Genomic DNA, 20,269 nt, shown 5'->3' with positions numbered 1-20,269 from the left:
CGACAATAGGTTTAAACCGCAAGTACAACCCCTAATCGTAAATTCGTCCAAGTACTACCCTGTAAACTGACAGGTATAGAACGAAAATGATGATTGACAGCGGTCTGTTTATGTCGCGTATCGGCATCTCAACAGGCGTAATAATTACTATTGCCCTGCATAAAACCGCTGCAGCTCTGGGAGAACTATACACTGAGAGCCGGTTTCACCAACGTGAATTAAATTTAACTACAGATTAAAATATACGAAAACATTGTTATAACAATAGGTAGCCAAAGTAACGCAGCATTTTAACCTACAGTTAACTTTATCTAGCGTTGGTGAAACCGGCCCTGAAATATTGATAAAAAATTTCTTAGAGATCTATTAAACTACGAGTACTTTAATATAGCCATAAACGACTCCAAATTGAATACAATAATAGACCTACGAGTATTAGAGACGCAAATTCTAAAAATATGATTTCAAGATCAATGTAATCTGATTGAAGGTAACTTAAATTCCAATAAATTTTAGAAGTCTTATTATATTTTCGTTTTTTTAATTCGTTTGTGTGGCATGTGTTACGTTCGTATAAATAAATAGGATTACTAAGTGTTTTCGGAAAATATTTTTGTTTACAGTTCATGTAATTGTTTGTTGTTAATGTATTGTTGATAAGATTTCGATTTTATGAAAGTAAATTTGAAGTGCATGCAAATATTACTACATGACTCTATAGATCGATTGTTTAATTATAAATATTTTTAAATGGCGCCGATTTATAGGTGTAACACTAGTCAAATGAAAGTTTTGTTTTCTTCGATGTTTTCAATTTTTACGTGATAATGCCAACAGTCAAAGATTTCTCGGCAAATTTTCTGTTCAGTTAGAATCCCACTTGGTTATCAATAACAAGAATGCGCAACAAATGTGAATGATAACAAAAAGCTGACTTAACTTTGAGAACAAGTGGCAGGAAGTAATCCATCAAACAAAAAATTCTTTTGTTAAATTGAATTGCAAGTGCGTTGCACAGAGTTCTTTGAAATGACCAACTGAGGCCGTCGTTCGTGTATTTCTCAATTTTTTCCCCGAAATGGTTGTCTTCTGCTCATTTAGTGGTACATTAAAGAATTAACGACAGGTTCAAAGGCACCAGTTCTGCAAAAAATTAAATTGCGTATTTCCGTTTGGCGACAATTCTTAAAGAAAGAAAATGTTGTGTGCTGGAAGAAGCAGCAGTGCAAAGTTTAGCAGCTTTGTATACTGAGTGGTTAAAAAGATTCTCCAAGAATGTTTCGTCGTGAGTCGGTTTCGAATTGGCAGCTTGGAAGACTATTCATAGTAGATAATAGCTTCGAATTAGAAATTCGAACGTGGTTTTAATGTTTGCTTTAAAGTGGTTTATCGATACGAAACTAGTTTAATTTCGTTGTAATTTTCTTGTGCGTAATTATGACACTTAACATGCTCCAAGTTCCAGAACCTTCTGCGTACAGTCGAACGACAAAACGTCGACCGTTATAAATAAAAGAAAAAAGAGAAATTCTCCACGATTAACGTCGCCGTCGCCGTCGTAAAACTGAGAGATGTCCATTGAACGGCCGTTATTACTCTTAAACATTATCGAAGAAAGGAAATTATCATTTAAACGGCGATGACGATGGTCTCATATTAACGATGCTCATATGCAGAGTTAAATGTCAGTTCGACGAATCTCTTGCATCCTGTTTTGGATTAAGGCACCATCACGGGCAAAAATATCCAAAAGCACTCGGATGACTGTCCAAGGTCACGAACGAAGACATAAATCAAGAAGATTCACAAGAACCACACATAAAGGTAGTTAATGTAACCAAACTAGTTCCGAAATTCGTCGGTTGCCTAGACGTGGTGACGATGAAGGTGTGAGGATTCGCCGAAGTCATAAATGATTCACCGCTTATGGAAATGTTGCTATCTGAATAAAGAATTTTAATGACCCCACCGATCGGTAAGCTTGGACGGATCCATTGTCGGACTAATCTGTCACATTATTGGTAATAATTCCATATTGGTCGACGTAAACAATGCTTTTAGAAACGAAAACGCCGCGAAGTGCAGGTCCGATGACTGGTCACGGTGAAGCAACAAAGCGCGTGGGTGAGCCAAAGACGTGCAGGGTTTTCGGGGTGAGGTCCGCGATAACACCACCAAGAGGACGACGTCTCCGTCCTCCCGCGCGATCTCCAGTTGCCTTTCGAAAGAGTTTCGCGAAGGCAGGTGCGCCTCCGTTTGTCGCATTGTTGGTGGCAGTCGATTATCGACGGTTCAGCAACGATTTCATTGCAAGGAGTTCATTATGCAATCATAAATCGATTCGAGTCCGTCCGTGTTGCAGGAATTTCGTTCGATTCGTTCGAGAAAGACGTGAGGGGGACGCGATGGCGGCGTAAGTCGGCAGCCAACGGCCGATGTGAAATTCAGCTGTCGGTTGAGTACCTCGGACCGGCTCTGCTTGTCTTGTTATAAGCTATAAATAGGCGAGAGTCTGGTTCACCTGTTCGGATCGCATCCAGATCAATGAACAAACGCACAAGAAACGTACGCATTCATAAAGTCACCGGACTCTGGATGGACGACTGGTCGTTGTACTATACGGGGTGGACTCAAGAGCGGACTTGCAAGCTTCGCCAATGCACAGACGTGCTCGCTCCAAGTTCTTAGCAATGTCTACTACACTTGGAGGGTGTAGTTTTTCAACAATTTACTCGTATAATGATTATTATTTGCCTTCTGTATAATTTATATTTATTTGATATCGAGCTTGCAAATTCATATACCACATGACCAAAAAGAAGTCATGAAAAAGAAAAGTCAATGTCTTAGCTTAATTCTTATTTAAAATGTCATTTCTCTCATGTAATATTTTATTAGGCACTCAACAACGGTCTGTTACGCAATATTAACAAAATTATACTCGAATTTAACTTTGTGATGGGTAGTGACAGTTTTCTAGTAGCAGATACATGTTTACATGAACATTGCTTGAGTTTTAAGCAAAGACGCTGAATTTTGTTTTTCATAGGTAACTTTGATGACCTTGTTTTACATAATGTGGTATTGGTTATGCTGGCTGTTCTTTCGATTTTCTCATCTAGATGTTAATGTTATTAATGCTGCTTCCACTATACGAGCTAGGAAAAGCTAAAAAAAAAGTTCCCGTTATGGTTGTTTCATTGAGATATTTGCTTTCGATATCTATCGATACGTTTTTTAACTTTGTCAACTGGTTTGTGAATGTAAATACAAAGAACTTAATATTGATGCTTGTCGTCGATATTTAGGCGATCCTTCCCTCAACCTCTTTTCCATCAATGTGATCGATGCCCAAGGAGTCGACCCCGTTGAAAATCTTGTCTCAGGAGATCATCAGGGTAGTTGCAATGTTATTTACAGTATATGTAATTACTTTCAATATTTTTTCTGGGTATAGAGTTAGACGTCAAGATTTCACTGTGTTTCTTTTTTCTATTTTGCTTTGCTCAACCAACAAGTACATTTTTTACCAGTTATAAATTACTAGAATGTTTGAATATTTCATGGTGTGATCCAGAAAGAAGTAAAACTTGATTACCGAACTGGTCTTATTTTTCTACGTTACTGCCCTTTAGAACAAAAATTTGATTCTTCTTTAAGTGAGGTTTCCTCTGAGTAGTAGTCGTAGTAGTAGAAATATTCATCAGTAGTTGCAGTAGCTTGCTCGCTTCTCGAGAATTTCTCTCCAGCTAAAAAATTCTCATTTTAGGAAACGAAAACAAATCAGAAGAATGTATCGAAGGTGGCGATTAAGGTGCGTAGCGTAGTTCGTATCGGAGTTGGTGAAATTGGACTACAACGACCGTCGAAGTGGGCAAGAGCGTGATCGTGGTGAAACAAGTCCTTTTTCGCAATCCTGATCTCTTTGCAAATTACTTTGTCAAGCTGTCAGAGAAGATTCGCATACTCTCCATTGATTGTCTGATCTTTAGACAGATACTCGATCATCGCTCTAGAATTTCAAAAAGTTCACGCCATGACCTTTGGGATGGCTGGAACTGTCGTTTTTCAGAGTAGATGAGTCCGCATGTTTCCGCATGTTCTTTGGGGCTTTTAGTGTATAAAGAATCCAAGATCAGTGATGAAAATCTTCTAAACAAATCTTTTGAATCTTCACTCATCTTGCAAAGATTTCTTCATATTAAGACTTCAGCTTTTTCACTCATTTTGAGTCGACGCTTTTTCAGCAATGTTATAGCCTCGCGTAATATTGTATCTTTTGTTACAGTTTTTGTAGAGTTCATCTTTAATGCGTTCACGACCACTTCTGAAAGAGCTACCCACAGGCAATTAAATAATTCTTCTTTTGCGGTCGTGGGGGTTGAAATATTTTTGAAAAAAATTAAAAGTGATGTCTTCTAACATTCCCATTCCATTCCCATTAAGAGAACTTTCTCTAATAAAATATAATAATAAATTAAAAACTCAACTTAGATGACGATTATTTTCTAGTATGTAAATCACATGTTCTATTTTTTGTTTACTAAAATATTTTATGTATATTATTTCATAATTTTTGATCTTTAGTAAATCAAAAAATAAAATTGTTAATTCGTAAAAAGTTGTTGTCACGTGTACGCCTCAAAACCATTCGGAATCTTCTTAAATAATTTTTTTACGTATTTATCTCCAGAGCTTTTATTATACAAACATAATCGTTTGTTTGGAAATCGTTGAAGAAAAACAATTTACGAGAATATTTTATCTTCTTCAAACAACTCGAATCCTCTCCTTAATGTATAATCGTTAATTACACATACATTATTTAAACAGATTTTCTGCTGAAAACGACATAGTGATCTCACGTGGCAATTTAATATTTGTCAAAAAACTTGTAACAAGGTGTGGAGGTCGAATATATTACATACTTAAATGCATTTAAAAGTATTTATGTTTAGCAGATCTTTATTTTTAACAATCAAGGCTAAACATTTTTTCAAAACATAAAAATTGCACGTTTTGGTGATAAAAATTATTTTAATTATTGTTTGATGCAGTTACAAACTGCATTTTCGAAATTGTCCATGTCAACTGTATTTTTTATAACTTTCGAGTCGAATTTGTAATAAAACGTATCCACATTCTCAGAAAGATGCCAGTTGTGTTTGAAATCGTTCATTCAACGTGATGCAATTTTTGGTATTTTATCATGCAGAAAGCTGCATTATTATCCAAGGAGTATAAGTAGGTACATTTCGTTACTAATAACATCTATTTAATGCGATAAGTGAGCGAGTGAGCGATAGTAAAAATGTTGCCAATGTCAAGATCGCCTTCAAATCGGGAGATTTCAATGCTAGTAGAGGTTTATCTCCTCATTCTTGTTAGTCGACGTTATTTAAAAAATGAAGCAGTCTATATTATGGTATTGGTTCAATAAAACTGCAAAATGGCATCTACCGTCAGCCAGGATAACAAATTTAAAAAAATATATATGAGAATCTAAATCGTTCAGGCAATTCTTTGAGCAATTTTATTTGTTTTTATGATGAGTTTCCTGAGAAATTCTGGTTTGTATAGATAAAGATACTGCAATTTCATTAATATTAAAAGAATCTCGTAATAAAATGGACTCTCGAGTTTAGTCGATTAGTAATGATTCTGTACAGCTAAGTATAATATACACTGGGAAAGAACTTGGTATTAACTGTGGAATGTGGAAAACATTACAGTGTGATTTAATTCACAATCAAATTCAGTGAAAAGGTTGCAGGAATTGCTACCGGTATAAAGAAAATTAAACTGAAGATAATAATGTTTTATTAAAATTGTCTTGCTGTTTAAAACGTACTTACGGTGCTAACAGCAGGATGCAAAAACACCTGAATGTTGATCAATTGAATTCACTATTGTCATTCGCGAGCTTGACCTAATTACTGCAGTTATATCAAGAAGGGCGTCAAAATTAATCATAATTAATCAGCTGACTTTTAGCCGGTCGGAAATTTTTATTTTTGGGGAAGCCCTCTGCCATTTTTGGTGAATCGTACAGGGCATACCCGGAATCACGACGACCCCGACTGTACTGGGAATTGAAAAAACCACGATTTTCTCTCGTCAAGGTACGAAAATTCGATTGGTCGAAGGCTGCTCGCACCGGTAGTCGGCCCGAAACATCCTCGTTCAGAGGTCGATCGTGAACAGTTCTTTAACAATGCGAAGTGTCACATTTATAATAACCTTATCGATAAGTCGAGTGGAGAATTTTTTTAATTGCAACGCGCCAGAGCGTGTCAATTAATTATTGTATTTATGTATTCAGCTCGGTGCTCCCTGCAAAGAAATTCAAAAGAAAAATGCGGACTAATGGATTTCGTTTTCCATGAAACGGCGGAATGCAAGGAAAGGTCGACGGAATTTACATTATTTATAAGTTTTTCCAATAACAAATTGTCCATCAACTTTAAAGTGTATCGGAAAAACGTGATGAAATGGTAAATGTCTTTGTGTAAGTGCGGTATTTGAAAAAATAATGATAACACTTGCGATTGTTACGTATATTACTCATTACCTCATCGTTCGTTCGTGTGGTTTGGGATCAGCTAGGAAAACTGTGTGCACGTGAGGTCCTTGCGTGACTATCACACAGGAACAAGATATGTACTTCTAAATAATAATTACAAATTTTAAACTTTATACGACACAAATATCTCAAAAAGTTTCTCTATAAGTAATATTTTTTATACCTACGTTACTGAGTCTAGTTTGACCATCGATTTTTTAAACTTTCATGATTCTTTTTTTATTTTGCATCCTTGTGTGCAATAGATTTCATAATTTAATTATTTAATACCATATTTTCAAATTTGAATGCCACCCTGTTATGTAATGTGTATTTTATTAAGCACTAAACACATCACGTGTTTTATACTGGGTGCCCCAAAATTCGTGGAACAACTCAATGGGGCAATGTCAACTCATGTTAGAAGATAATAATGAGAAAAATAATAAAAAAATTCTATACCTCTCAGATTTGCAGATATGGAGGCTCAAAAGGTGCAGCTGTGATCTCGTTTATTTTAAATATATATTAAAAAAGATTTTGACTATTTGTTTTTTACTAGCCAGTGGCATAATAATTCTGAATGATTGTGATCAGATCTGCAAATATTTTCTTCATTATTTCCAGCATTTCCAAGTAGTAATTTTATGTCCGTTTTACCTCAAATAACGTATGGCAACATGACTTTGATTTTTCTCTCTCATTATCATGGATACAACAAAAATGAAATATTTGCAGACTATTGGGATACATAGAATGTTTTTAACTGTTGCCACATTTAGTGTAACGAATAGGTCCATAATTATCTTCTACAAAAAAGAAGATTGCTTTTTTTAAACATTTTTACCTGATATTTTAATGACTACTTAAAAACGTACTGCTAAGCTGTTCCGCGAATTTTGGGGCACCCAGTATAAGTTTCGTAAGATGATTTATGGCTTAATTTAGACCATAAAAAATTATGTTTGAATCCTACTTTATAGTGGGCAAGTGTCAATTCTCCAATGGCAGATACAAATTTACAAAAAAAATTGAATGAAGTAAGATTTAGATGCTGAATTTTCTTTTACATAGGCGACTTTGATATCTTTTTATCACATGGTATTAAGAGATTAAAAACACATTAAGGAATTATAATCTGTTGACAGATCGCAATGATAATTGATTGATAATAATCGATCATTTTCAATTGTATCTCTAAAAACAGCTATTTATCATTGCTTTTTCGAAGAAGTCTAAAAAAATTATATGTAGCATTATATTCTAATTGTGGTGGTTTTGTACTTTTGAAAGCTATTTGGATCGCGGTTTTGAAAAGAATCCTCCGCCCACCATTTGAAATTAATATTCGGAAATTACGTAAAAAAATTATACGTCTCTAAACAAGTCTCTTAACCATGAATATATTAAGCATTCATTGCCTTTGAACGAAGGAAAATTTCGTTTCACCGGTGTAATATTTTATTTGGAACTTATTTTATTGGATGTTTTTTTGTGTGTGCTATTGTTTGTTGATTTTATAAAATTTAAATTTATGTATTGAGACAACACAGTTCCGGCAGAACATTGGGAATTCAAGTGAAACGCTGACATGACACTGATAATAATTTGTGTAAAATTAAAATACAGTTCTTAAATTACAAAATAACATTTTTTTCTTCGAAATTTCCCAACGAAGTACATAATCTGCAACTGTAACACCAATAAAATTAAAACGAAACGTCAATTTTACATGTTACACAACGGTAGCAATATAATCTAGCAAAGCCACTGGGATTTTATTAGGTGAAACACGTTTATTGGTTATTTAACCATTTGATTGACACTTTTATCAGATCGATAAATATCATTCGCTAAATGACTAAAAACTCTTAATTAATACTCGTTTCAACAATTAACCGTTTGTAATCGTGGGAAATACTAAGCAAATATCAATTTAGATAGTTTTCCTTATCAAGAATTGGTCCTTTCTCAAATTGCTGTTGTTACTATTAATAAATAGTAAATGACATTGAAATTCCTTATAAAATCACGTTAGGTAGTTAATGCAAACAAACAATTCTTTGATCAAATGAATATTTTGATGAATATAGATACTTGCATTAAAAAAAACAATTTTCCGTTTAGAACCATTAACATTAGTTTTTTTTTTTATAACGAAATATTCAACATGTCTAACTAAGCCTGAGGACTTCCCGTTGCTTTCACTGCCAATTCTAGGCGGTATCTATGATTTTGATTACCGCGAATTCACAACCCAGATATTGTATCATTCCAAGGTTTACTATTTTCAGAGATATAGTGCCTCTTAAAGTATCTTAGGACTGAGCTGAGCAAAACCAACAGCTTTCTAATTTTTTTTAGATTTTAGCAAATTGAATACGCTTGTACAAGAAGGTACAAGCGTATGCAGTATTGTCATTTACTTTAAAATTCATACAAATAAACATGTATGTAGCAATGTGGTTTGAATTTCCAACCACCATTTAATCCAATGTCTCAAAATACAAAAAAATAGCAATTCTAAAACTTGATGCTTATGCAAGAAAGGTCTAGCAGCTGGAAAATAATTATTTTCATAAAGTTCTAACGCCCAATACATTAACAATTATTCCATATTAATTAATGAACCATATTTGCACTTGGGTACACACACTATAACACGAAAAACAATATCTCTATGCATTGACTATAGATGGAAGTTTGCAAGTCTTTTCTTAAATTTAATTTTGTTGCTTGTTACGAAGAATTTCAAGAATGTTTTCCCCCGAAGCGGGATTTTATTTTGACACTACATAATTGTATATTTTGACTTGACTTAATCCTCGAAACTGACTAAAGTAAAGTATGCGAGCCGATGTATACTTAAAAAGGGACAAACTAAAACAGTATTAAATGTGTACCGTGTCCATTTATCCAAAAAAAAAATGTTTTTTTGAAAACCCGGTATATTTCCAAAACTTTTATTACAATTATAATTGGGCAGTTATTCTGACCCATTTTTAAAGAAATCTAACAAAAGATTTAAAAAAGAAAACGTGGAATATATTTTCTAATAGAACATGTTTTCTATTTCTAATTGGCGAGACTCGCCCAACGTCGGAATTTTTATTTTGGTTCAAAGGAAAAACTTATTTCTAAATAAAAATTTGTTGGATTTTTTAAATATCGGTTAGAGCTAAAGTCAAAAGGAAACATGACAGGGCGGAGCTTAGGATGGGCGCTCTCCAATTTACCGCTGACAGGGGCGTATCATACAGTCGTCAGTTTAGAGCTTCTTTTCTTCATCTGATGAAAGAAATTCTACACCGAGGTCATCTACTTTTGTTGTAGAACCTCTAATAGAATAATAAAAACTATCTTCATCTTCCGAAAATTCCCCTAACACCCTCTATAGCGTAAACAAAAGAAAATTTTTGACTCCGCCACTGTCATATACGTAAGCTGGATTCAACTGATCTACATCCGTCTTCTGCACAAACCACGTGATGTCATGTTTCGTTTTGACTTTACCTCCAAATGTTGATCATTTCTATACTCCGTACTCTGATAGATTGTACGTTTTTTGACAGAAGACAGACCCAGAGAGTATAGTGGCGGGAATTAATCTACAGGGATACAACGGTTTTCTACATAACGTGAAACAATTGAGATGGAGAGTTTAGTATTTTTCACTGCTTTATGTTTTGGAACTAGAATTTAAAAACGTACAATCTATCACCGTACGGAGTATAACAAGTATAGTAAATTCAAAAAACTCCTGGACTGTCAAAATTAAATTTTAAATAAAATGCTTGTTTTGACTGTACTTGGATATAAAAAATTTTCGCTAGAGTGTACTGACGTCAAAATTTAGTTACAAAATATATTTAGGTTATGTTTTCATTTTTAATCATTGAACTAAAAATGTTTTGAATCATTCATTGCTTCGAACACTTGAAGCGAAATGCAGCATCTAAATGAATGAGAGCAATTTAATAAAGTTTATAAAAAACACGCGACAAACTGAAAACAGGTAACAACAACCAAAATCATCCAAAATAAACTAACCTGTTTCATTTATTCAGAAGAAAATTATTTAACACTTGATTAACACTTATCTCTCCAAAATTTTGATTTGTGAATCACAAGAACGAACACCAATTCTTAGTTAACAATACTGGAGCGGCTTTGGCACAAATTTGTAATTTCTTCCCGTTATTATCACTTTTTTGTTTGTTCCTCATAATAATTTCTTATGGCCCTCTTCTCTCGCGCTAATAGAACCACCCTAGTTCGTTTTGAACTTTCCATTTTAACCCTTCTACAAAAAACACTTCAATAATTTTGCAATTTATTTGACAATGTCAATTTAAACAAATGAATAGTTTGAAAAATTTAAAAATCATAGATAACAACCGGGCAATATGAAAATAACTAGTGATTTAACCAACCTAACAACTGCAATTTTGATTTTGACAGTCCAGATGTTTATTGAATGGACTTTAGTGAAGAGTTTTTGGACGGAATATTTTTTAGTGACAATAGAAAAACTAATTGTTGGATTATTAGTTATTACAGTGTTTTTCTTTTGGATTTCCTCTTTTGTCAATTATATTTCACCATTTCTCAAAACTATTTCCCATCTCTATTAAATGTCGAATTGACGTAAATATGAAATAGGTTTGGGAAATAGTGAAATACAATTGACAAAAGAGGAAAACCAAAAGAAAAACAGTGTAATCATTTGGAACGACGCCGTATTAAGATACGAATGATCCAGATACAAAAAAAAAGAGATTTGTATCGTTTTTGTTTCTTTCTCTTAATCGGTAAACTCTTTTATTTTAAAAATCTGTCTTCACTTTTGAAATAATTAATGACCAAGTGTGTGTTTTTGCTGCCTCAAATTAACATTAGAATTTTACCAAGAACTTGGGTGAGTTCTTTGTGCTGCTGATATGTGTAGTGAACGAATAATAAAACACCTAACGCAATTAACTGTAGGTAGGAGGTACTGGATGGTTTTATTATTATATCGATACTTAAGGTGTCGAGAATAGCAATAATTGTAAGAGTGGAACTGGAAGCATATAAGTGGCATGTTTAAATGTTTTTTTTTTTATCTAAAAGCGAATATAACTTTAATATCAGAAGAATCAGCCATAAATTGTCGAATTTTGGTCGTCGATTTCTTGTAAAGAATTTTAACGATTTGAAGATATTGAAAATTGCCCGATTTTCGTTAGTATTTCGCCTCAATTATGTAGAAATTATCCACGACATGACAAACAACTTGTTGTTGCGATTAAAACGATCAATTCATTATTAGAGGACATTAAGAGATTCCAAAATACACTCATTAGTCTGAATTCGGTATGAAATTATCTCGAATGACTGTAATAATCCGGAATCGCATCCGGTAAATGTTGCAAGCAAAACAGTTTTTTTCACGTAGGGGTTTAAACCAACATACGTACGTTGAAACTAGTTAGGGTACACGTGGAAGTATTAATTACGATTTTCAGGTCAGATTCGTAATAATTATGTAATTAAATTGTTATTGAGAATCTCAATTATGAGCGACTCTAGGAAACGTCCAGTGTGAGCGCATCATATTTACAGTATTCTCTTATTCAACCTTCCATTGATCTTTGATCAATTACAGCAATTTGTTTGCTGAAAATTGGCAGTTGCTAGTAATAATGGGCAACCTTTGCAATAGCTTTCCGGCGCGTTATACTTTTAAAAAATGAAAACACAATCGGGTGTTCTACTTTTGATTCAAATTTTATACAAACTACAGTCAAAGTTGGTAAATAAAAGTGAGTTGCGATAAAACTTGTTATCGTTTATGTAATAAAACTTTAAAAGAAACAAAGAAGCACGTCTGGATGTAATAGCTAGTTTTATTTATTAATTTAACGTCCTGTAACATACGTTTAAAGTGCAGTCGGGAAATTATACAAAGTTTGTTCTGTTTCTTAAATGTTACTGGAAGCAACTTGAAAGAAAACTCCAGATACGCAGTTTTATGGGCTGTAAAAATTTATGTTGGCAAGCTGCCGTAGTGAAACATTTCCGGAATGGCGACAATAGATACGCGATATCGTCAATGATACCAATTTATTTAAAATTTAAAAGCGATGATAAAAATGCGATGTATTTTTCAGATGGTATTTCCGAAAGATCAAGCGCATCGAAGCGGAAAAGAAACTTCTACTTCCTGAAAACGAACACGGAGCCTTTTTGATACGAGATTCGGAAAGCAGACACAACGACTACTCTTTATCAGGTAATTTGAAGTCCGCAAACAGAACCGACCTACTCCAATGACATGCGTTTGTGTTTTCCAGTTCGCGACGGAGATACAGTGAAGCACTACAGAATCAGACAGTTGGACGAAGGTGGCTTCTTCATCGCACGAAGAACGACGTTCAGAACGCTACAAGAATTAGTAGAACATTACAGTAAAGACCCCGACGGTCTGTGTGTCAATCTGTGCAAACCGTGTGTCCAGGTCAGTCACATCAAAAGCATACGACACAGAATAAAGTGGTAACAGCTGAGGCTGTTATCACGTTTAGCAGCTATTGATTGATGTCAATTTAATTTTTTTTTCTCTAATGCTTGTTGCATACAGAATATCTTAACGATATCGGAGGTACGTCTGTTCTGAATAGTGTTTTTCCTAATTTGTTCATTTCGTTTTGCACTCAAGACCCTCTATTTTATTCATTTGTTATTGAGTCAATAGCTGTTTTTTAGTTTCACTAGTTCTTTCATCCCATATTCTCGAAATACGATTGGACGTTCGCAAATGATTTTAAGAAGTGACACGGTGACAAGAATTTGTGTAAGCCACGGAACCATTTGTTTGAGAAGTGTGCTGATAAATTTTTAAACACATTTCTTAACAGTTTCAAACCAAATTAAATGAAAACATTTCTCGCTTACTTTGTTGGATAAAACTACAAAAGAAAACTTACTCAACTCAAAATTTAAATTGTGTCTGAAAATCATATTTACAAGGACTTTTTTGAATAACAATGCAGTTTATTAATAAACCAGTCCCTCAAAAGGTCAATCTGCTTAATTATACAAAAAATATAAAATAAAAATAAAGATAAAGTTTAATGCTAAAGAAAGAAAAATAACGATAAAGAATTAAATAATAGTTATTTATGCAACAAGTATGTAATACTTTTTTTTACGAGAAGAAAAATTTGCCGCTCCAGCGAAGCGGGTGCGCAAATCCGTCGAGTAAAAAAAAATACTTTACTAACGAGTTGCATACAAAAAATTTTTAGCGCCCATAAGTTTAAATAACAATTTTTTCGACATTCAAAATTTGAAAAAAACTTCTAATTGTGAATGAAAAACGAATGAAAAAACTTGCACTTTTTTTGACGGACGTTAAAAGCTCCAACACTTTCTTTTTTCGATAATCTGGCCTTGTATTGTATTTTGTGATTTTTTGAATTATCATTACGAAAAGAAAAAGATTATGTAATTTAAGAAAAGTCGATAAAAAATTAAACAATTATTAAGGCCGTGACAAAAAAAATATGTTTGAAATTATTAAAAGACTTCAATATTCAAATATTTATAGTTGAATTTTTTTAATAAACAATTGTCAAAACGTTGTCTTGTTGGTACGAGCCAAACTGTGATTTTCATGATAATACGATTGGTCACATTGAGTGTCAACATTTTTTTATGTAACTGAGCCTGCGCCCCAACGAGCGAGAGTTTATTTCAAATTCGAAAAGGTTTCTCCTGATTTCTCATTAAATTTGTTTTGAAAATGAATTCACGGAAGAAAGGTACGGGAAGTGAAGTGAACATAACCTTAACCATGATTTGGTGTCAAATTGTTATACAGCTGGTCCATATGTCCAAATTTTAGGGTGGTACAGTATGGTTTTTTACTTCATTTTGACACTGACAATTGTTTATTAAAAAAATTTCACTATACAAAGATTCATTTCTTGATGAGTTGATCAAGAAATGAAATCTTTGTAAATATTTTTTATATTGCAGAAATTCACTTATTAATCTTTTGTTTTAATTATAAACATACTTTCTATACATTTCTTGCAACGAAAGGGACAACTCGTTGAATTCAATTAAATTCATGTTAAGTTGATGTTAAAATCTCGTGTGCGTCAATTGGAACAAAATAATGAAGGTGTGTGACATTGGTCTAACAGTGTATTTTGGGAAGATTAACAAGATTACTGCACCTACAGACTGTGTAGGTCAACATAACACCGAAGACAAACAGTTGAAGTTTACAGAACGTAATGAACAGTGAATTAAAAATATCAAATGTATTAATTATATTTTGTAATTCTCTTTGCTAAAAGAATCTTTGGCATTACTTTCTCGTCCATAATTTTTTGCCACTAAAACAGGATTTTAATAAAATACGCACATTTAATAATATACGTTCATAAACAACAGCAATTTTAATTCAAATCATTTAAAATTATGTGGTATCCTTAAGAAGTGCCTGCCACCTAGTAAATTTCAAATTTTTCACACGACGCGTATTTTTTTTTAAGACGGCGCCTGAAGAGTCAATAACCGAATGATTACTTCGCCGAATTGTTTGTTAAGTAACTCCACCTCTCAAACAAATAGCTTCAGACAGTTCTAAAATTGTCACCCCTCCGCGTCTACGTTCCCACAACAGCATGTACAGTTTTCTAGATAATGAACCGGCTCTACCTTCCACGAATTTAAACAATTGTTTTTGTGCATGTAGGTGGAAAAACCTCAACCCGAAGGCTTGTCTCACCGCACCAGGGACCAATGGGAAATCGAACGCACTTCCCTGAAATTCGTTCGGAAGTTAGGCCACGGCCAATTCGGAGAGGTGTGGGAAGGCATGTGGAACAACACCACCCCCGTCGCCATAAAAACGTTGAAGCCGGGAACAATGGACCCGAAGGACTTCCTCGCCGAGGCTCAAATCATGAAGAAACTGAGGCACCCGAAATTGATCCAGCTGTACGCGGTGTGCACGGTGGAAGAGCCCATTTATATCATCACGGAACTGATGAGGAACGGTTCATTGTTGGAACACTTACAGGGTAAAGGGAAGGGCCTGAAACTGCAACAGTTGATCGATATGGCAGCACAAATCGCCGCGGGGATGGCCTATTTGGAGTCGCAGAATTACATACACAGGGATCTGGCCGCAAGGAATGTGCTCGTTGCGGACAACAATGTGGTGAAGATCGCCGATTTTGGACTCGCCAGGCTTATAAAGGTTCGTACTTTGGAATCGTAATAAAGTTGACTCGGTCGTGTGGCAGCAAGTGTTGGCCATTTGAAGAACGCGGAAACGGAAGATGCGAAAAAAATATTAGTAAAAGTGAGAGAAAGTACCGTTTTACTTAAATTTGAAGATTGTATCGCGAATAAATTGCTAGGGAAATTGTTCATTCGGCAATTTCTAGTGCGTTCATCGAAGATGGTGTAAGACCATTAAGGCTTGAGAATATAAATACTCGAAAATTATATAGGGAATGAATGATGCGAAGGAAATTTCGTTATTAGCATTTGCATCGCTGTTTTTTCTGGAAATGAGTAATAAGTGAAAATTGTCACTACGTTTCCAACATAAAATCGTAATCGCCCATTTAATTTGGCAGCGTTGATACTCGCAGCAAAGAATAAAGATTGACAAAAAATGTAAACAAAGACAAAGAACAAATCTCCACCACTTGATAAGGACGTAAACATGGTGATACGAATTGTCAGGGATGTAGTCTTTGTCTTTGCTTTTCATTTTTTCGTCAGTGTTTTTTACTCGTATGAAACATCAATAAAATGACGTAATTGAAAAATTTTCTCTTTTTGTATTAATACACTAATCAAACCATTTAAGGCTTACAAAAAATGTTACACTGAGATACATAAATTGGTTAATGTCGTCGAAATTTGGAACATTTCAACTGTTGACCTAAAAACATATTTATATAACCTTTTGCTTAAAGTACTTTTTAATTGTTGTCGTGATAGTGTCTGAAGCAAAAAAAATCTTGAATGATATATTATTTTATGTGAATCATTTTCAAGTGGAGCGAGACGTTATTGGCAACCCAGTGGCGTAGATAGAGATTTCACAAGTATAGTAGAAGCACAAGTTATGGAAACTCATTATAAAATAAGCCGATTGCCCCTTGCAATGGTTTATAGCTTGCCCGTAAAGATGTCGTAAATAATACCAGATTTCGGTCGCTTCGGCACGCTCCAAACGTTTGCAGCTTGGCGGTCCATACTCGAAATTTTGTAATGTGTAGAGACCGCCCCCATAATGAGTTATGTGAATGTGACAACTAAAATCTTACCACGGGTGCGCACTTCACTTCAAATAAATTAACTGGTAAACTTTATATTGGGTGATTCAAAATGATTGTGGATAAGTATGGCAACTATGTACGAAAACTTATGTGGCAACTATGTGGGCGGGATAGAGTTGACATTTGTATGACATTTCATAAGCGTGCATTTGATTTTTTTTTTATATCATTGCACGTTGACTTGACAATCTTAAAAATTGCGCGACTATGAACTGTCAAAGAAATGTCAATGTCATTACGAGTAGAGGTAAAGTCAAAACGAAACATGACATCACGTGGTTTGCGCAGAAGACGAATGTAGATCAGTTGAATCCAGCTTACGTATATGACAGTGGCGGAGTCAACAATTTTCTTTTGTTTGCGCTATAGAAGGTGTTAGGAGAATGTTCTGAAGATGAAGAAAGTTTTTAGTATTCTATTAGAGGTTCTACAACAAAAGTAGATGACCTCGGTGTAGAATTTCTTTCATCAAATGAAGAAAATTGGGTTTTGGTTAAGTTTTTGCCCCTAAACTGACGACTGTATGATACACCCCTGTCAGCGGTAAATTGGAGAGCGCGCATCATAAGCTCCGCCCTGTCATGTTTCGCTTTGACTTTAGCTCTAATAAGTTATAAAAGTCGTCTCCAATATCTTTTCGCCTACTATACTTTATCTATTGCTATTGATTTAGTATACAAATTTCAATGTTTTGCCTTGTCGATTAAAATGAAATTAATAACAAAATGAAAAAGAATTTGTAATAGAAGCAAATGGTCAAATATACGAGAAAAAGTGACGAGACGCCACTGACTGGAATATTTTGTTATCGGTTGTAATCTAGCAAGTCCATTCTCCACCACAATATGCATATGCGGGAACTGCCAAAAATTGGTGTAAGTTTTATTTTTTTTAAGGTGACTTTGTCACTTACAGTTGGATTTAAAAAAAAAGGGACATGAATCTTTTCCTAATGAAAATTTGGTTTTGTCCATTTGTCAAGTATGTAATTGTCTACTTGACAATACCTATCAAATAATTTTTAAAGATGTTATTGAATTTTGACCATAATTCTAACCTACCTCTCGTAAGACGGTTTCATTCACTGTTAAAAAACCAACAAAAAAAAAGATTTGAAGTGTCCCGTTTTTTTTTTAATTCAACAATTTTAATGCAATGATATCCAAATATACAAACGTCAAATTTCAAATGTCAGTTTCAGTTTGTCTAAAAATTTATCAGTTTCTCTTCCGAGATTCTGTTAATATGGTGTTTACTAACCGTATATTCTACAACGTTTTTCGCGCAATCTCATACGAAAAAAAAGACTTCGAAGTAATTTTTTTTGACACGAATATTTTGAAGCCATTAATGTCATTAATGACTTACATTTGGTTGCAAAAAACGGGAACTGTCAGATTAAAATTGACATATTTTTACAATTTTTTCCTAGTGTGAAACCTTCTTACGAGAGATAGGTTAGAAAAAGGTCAAAATTCAATGACATTTTTTAAAATTATTTGATAGGTATTGTCAAGTAGACAATTAATTGACACATGGACAAAATCAAATTTACATTAGGAAAATTTTCGTTTCCCGTTTTTTTTTCAACCAACTGTACCTCAGTAGGTGTCGCTGTCGTTATTTACTTACAGCATTAAGGTTGTTAAGTTCAACTTTCAGATTGTGTTAACAACAATTGTAAGTAGCTATAACAACACGATTGCGCGAAAAGCAATTTGTTACTCTTTTGTTAATTGCAAATTTATTATTATTTTTGAATTTTACACTTTGTAATAATCCTGTAATTGTGAGTTTCCACAATTTCGTGACAAAATCTAAACTAATCGAAGTGTTACTTTAAAACAAATCGACAGTCTTTTGGGACTTGTCAAGTCCCCCTCCGGAGCCGCAGAACCCCTCTTGAAATAAAACCCATCCTGAACTTACTCAAAGTACAAGATCTAAAACCGAGCCTTCCCACAGTTTCCAGATATTTTAAAGAAACGACCCTCTCGCCCTCAGACCGCTTTAACACTTAAACCCCTCGACCTGACAGATACGGAGAAATTTATTCGAATCGAGATTGACACTGTCCATACTTAAATGTGATTTCTTTTTTACAGGAAGACGAGTATGAAGCGAGAGTGGGCGCGCGATTCCCGATAAAATGGACAGCTCCAGAAGCGGCCAACTACAACAAGTTCTCCATAAAATCAGACGTGTGGTCGTTCGGAATTTTACTGACTGAACTTGTCACTTATGGCAGAATTCCATATCCAGGTTGGTCGAGTCGATTCTCTTCGAAAATCAAAAACTGATTGTTGCTTTTAAGGTATGACCAACGCCGAAGTGTTACACCAGGTGGAACACGGTTATCGCATGCCGTCGCCGCCCGGGTGTCCCGCGCCTTTGTACGATATCATGTTAGAATGTTGGAATCGAGACCCGATGAAGAGGCCGACTTTCGAGACTTTGCAGTGGAAATTAGAAGACTTCTTCACCATGGAAGGCTCAGAATACAAAGAAGCCTCGGCTTACTGAGGTCACGCCCACCCCTCCACTGATTGGTTACGTAATTCCATCGATATACATTACCATTAGTGGGGAGGTGGATATCTATTTCTATGTTCCGATAGATAGATATGCCCGTACTCTTTTTTCCCGTCTTGTCCTTAGCTTTTGTCTTGGTGAAATGGTGGTTCGTGATCATTATTATCAAATTTTTATACATTCTCGTAAAACTTTAAAGCGTCATGAACCGTCATTTCATCGGTTCTTTTAGATTTATTTTTTTTAAATGAATTTGTCCCATTTCCTTTTATACAAGTGGATCGTCAGGGCTAATTCGTTTTACTAGCCCATCATGTATATTAAATATTCTTTATATTATTATTTTTATTTTAAGAATAACTTGTATTAAATGTTATTTTATACATTGAAAAAGTCGAGAAAGTTACTATTTTTCTTTCCAATTGGACTTCAGAACGCACAATTTCATGTCTGCCAAGAAGCATAAACGATTATGAAGATGTATAACAATTGTCGCTTGTGCATATACCTAATTCCCCACGGTACTTACGCTTCTGCATTTATTTTTTTTAAATCAATAACATTCCTGATACTGAAATGACAGTCTATTCAATTCAATTTTACTATTGTTAGCGTACTTTCCCGGAGACCCCACAGTAAATCTAGGTACTAATTTGAAATGACGTTTACTATTGGTTGTTTTAGTCACATTTTATTGTCTTCATTATTTTAAGATTGTTATCAAAGGCATTGTTTATACAGTTATAGGCCATTATGAAAATATTTTTTGTATTATACACTTTAGAAGTATACAATAAAGTCCTAAACATTTTTATTTGTAACT

At 34.3% G+C, this 20,269-nt stretch overlaps 1 protein-coding gene across 6 annotated transcripts in view; it reads left to right on the top strand.

The window, feature by feature from the left end:
* Window positions 1-20,258, top strand: part of Src42A (Tyrosine-protein kinase Src42A) — a 41,883-nt gene extending 21,625 nt beyond the window's left edge. For all 6 annotated transcript variants that reach the window (XM_069039167.1, XM_069039165.1, XM_069039164.1 and 3 more), the window contains 5 exons: window positions 12,715-12,836; window positions 12,898-13,061; window positions 15,312-15,818; window positions 19,020-19,176; window positions 19,229-20,258. In XM_069039167.1, coding sequence (XP_068895268.1) covers window positions 12,715-12,836; window positions 12,898-13,061; window positions 15,312-15,818; window positions 19,020-19,176; window positions 19,229-19,437 — 1,159 coding nt within the window. In that variant the 3' untranslated portion in view covers window positions 19,438-20,258. The remainder of the gene's footprint in view (window positions 1-12,714; window positions 12,837-12,897; window positions 13,062-15,311; window positions 15,819-19,019; window positions 19,177-19,228) is intronic.
* Window positions 20,259-20,269: the final 11 nt, after the last annotated feature.

Source organism: Tenebrio molitor, chromosome 2 (genome assembly GCF_963966145.1).
Source record: "Tenebrio molitor chromosome 2, icTenMoli1.1, whole genome shotgun sequence".
Classification (NCBI taxonomy): domain Eukaryota; kingdom Metazoa; phylum Arthropoda; class Insecta; order Coleoptera; family Tenebrionidae; genus Tenebrio; species Tenebrio molitor.
Note: the sequence above shows the minus strand (reverse complement) of the source record. Positions and strands in the feature narration are given on the sequence as shown.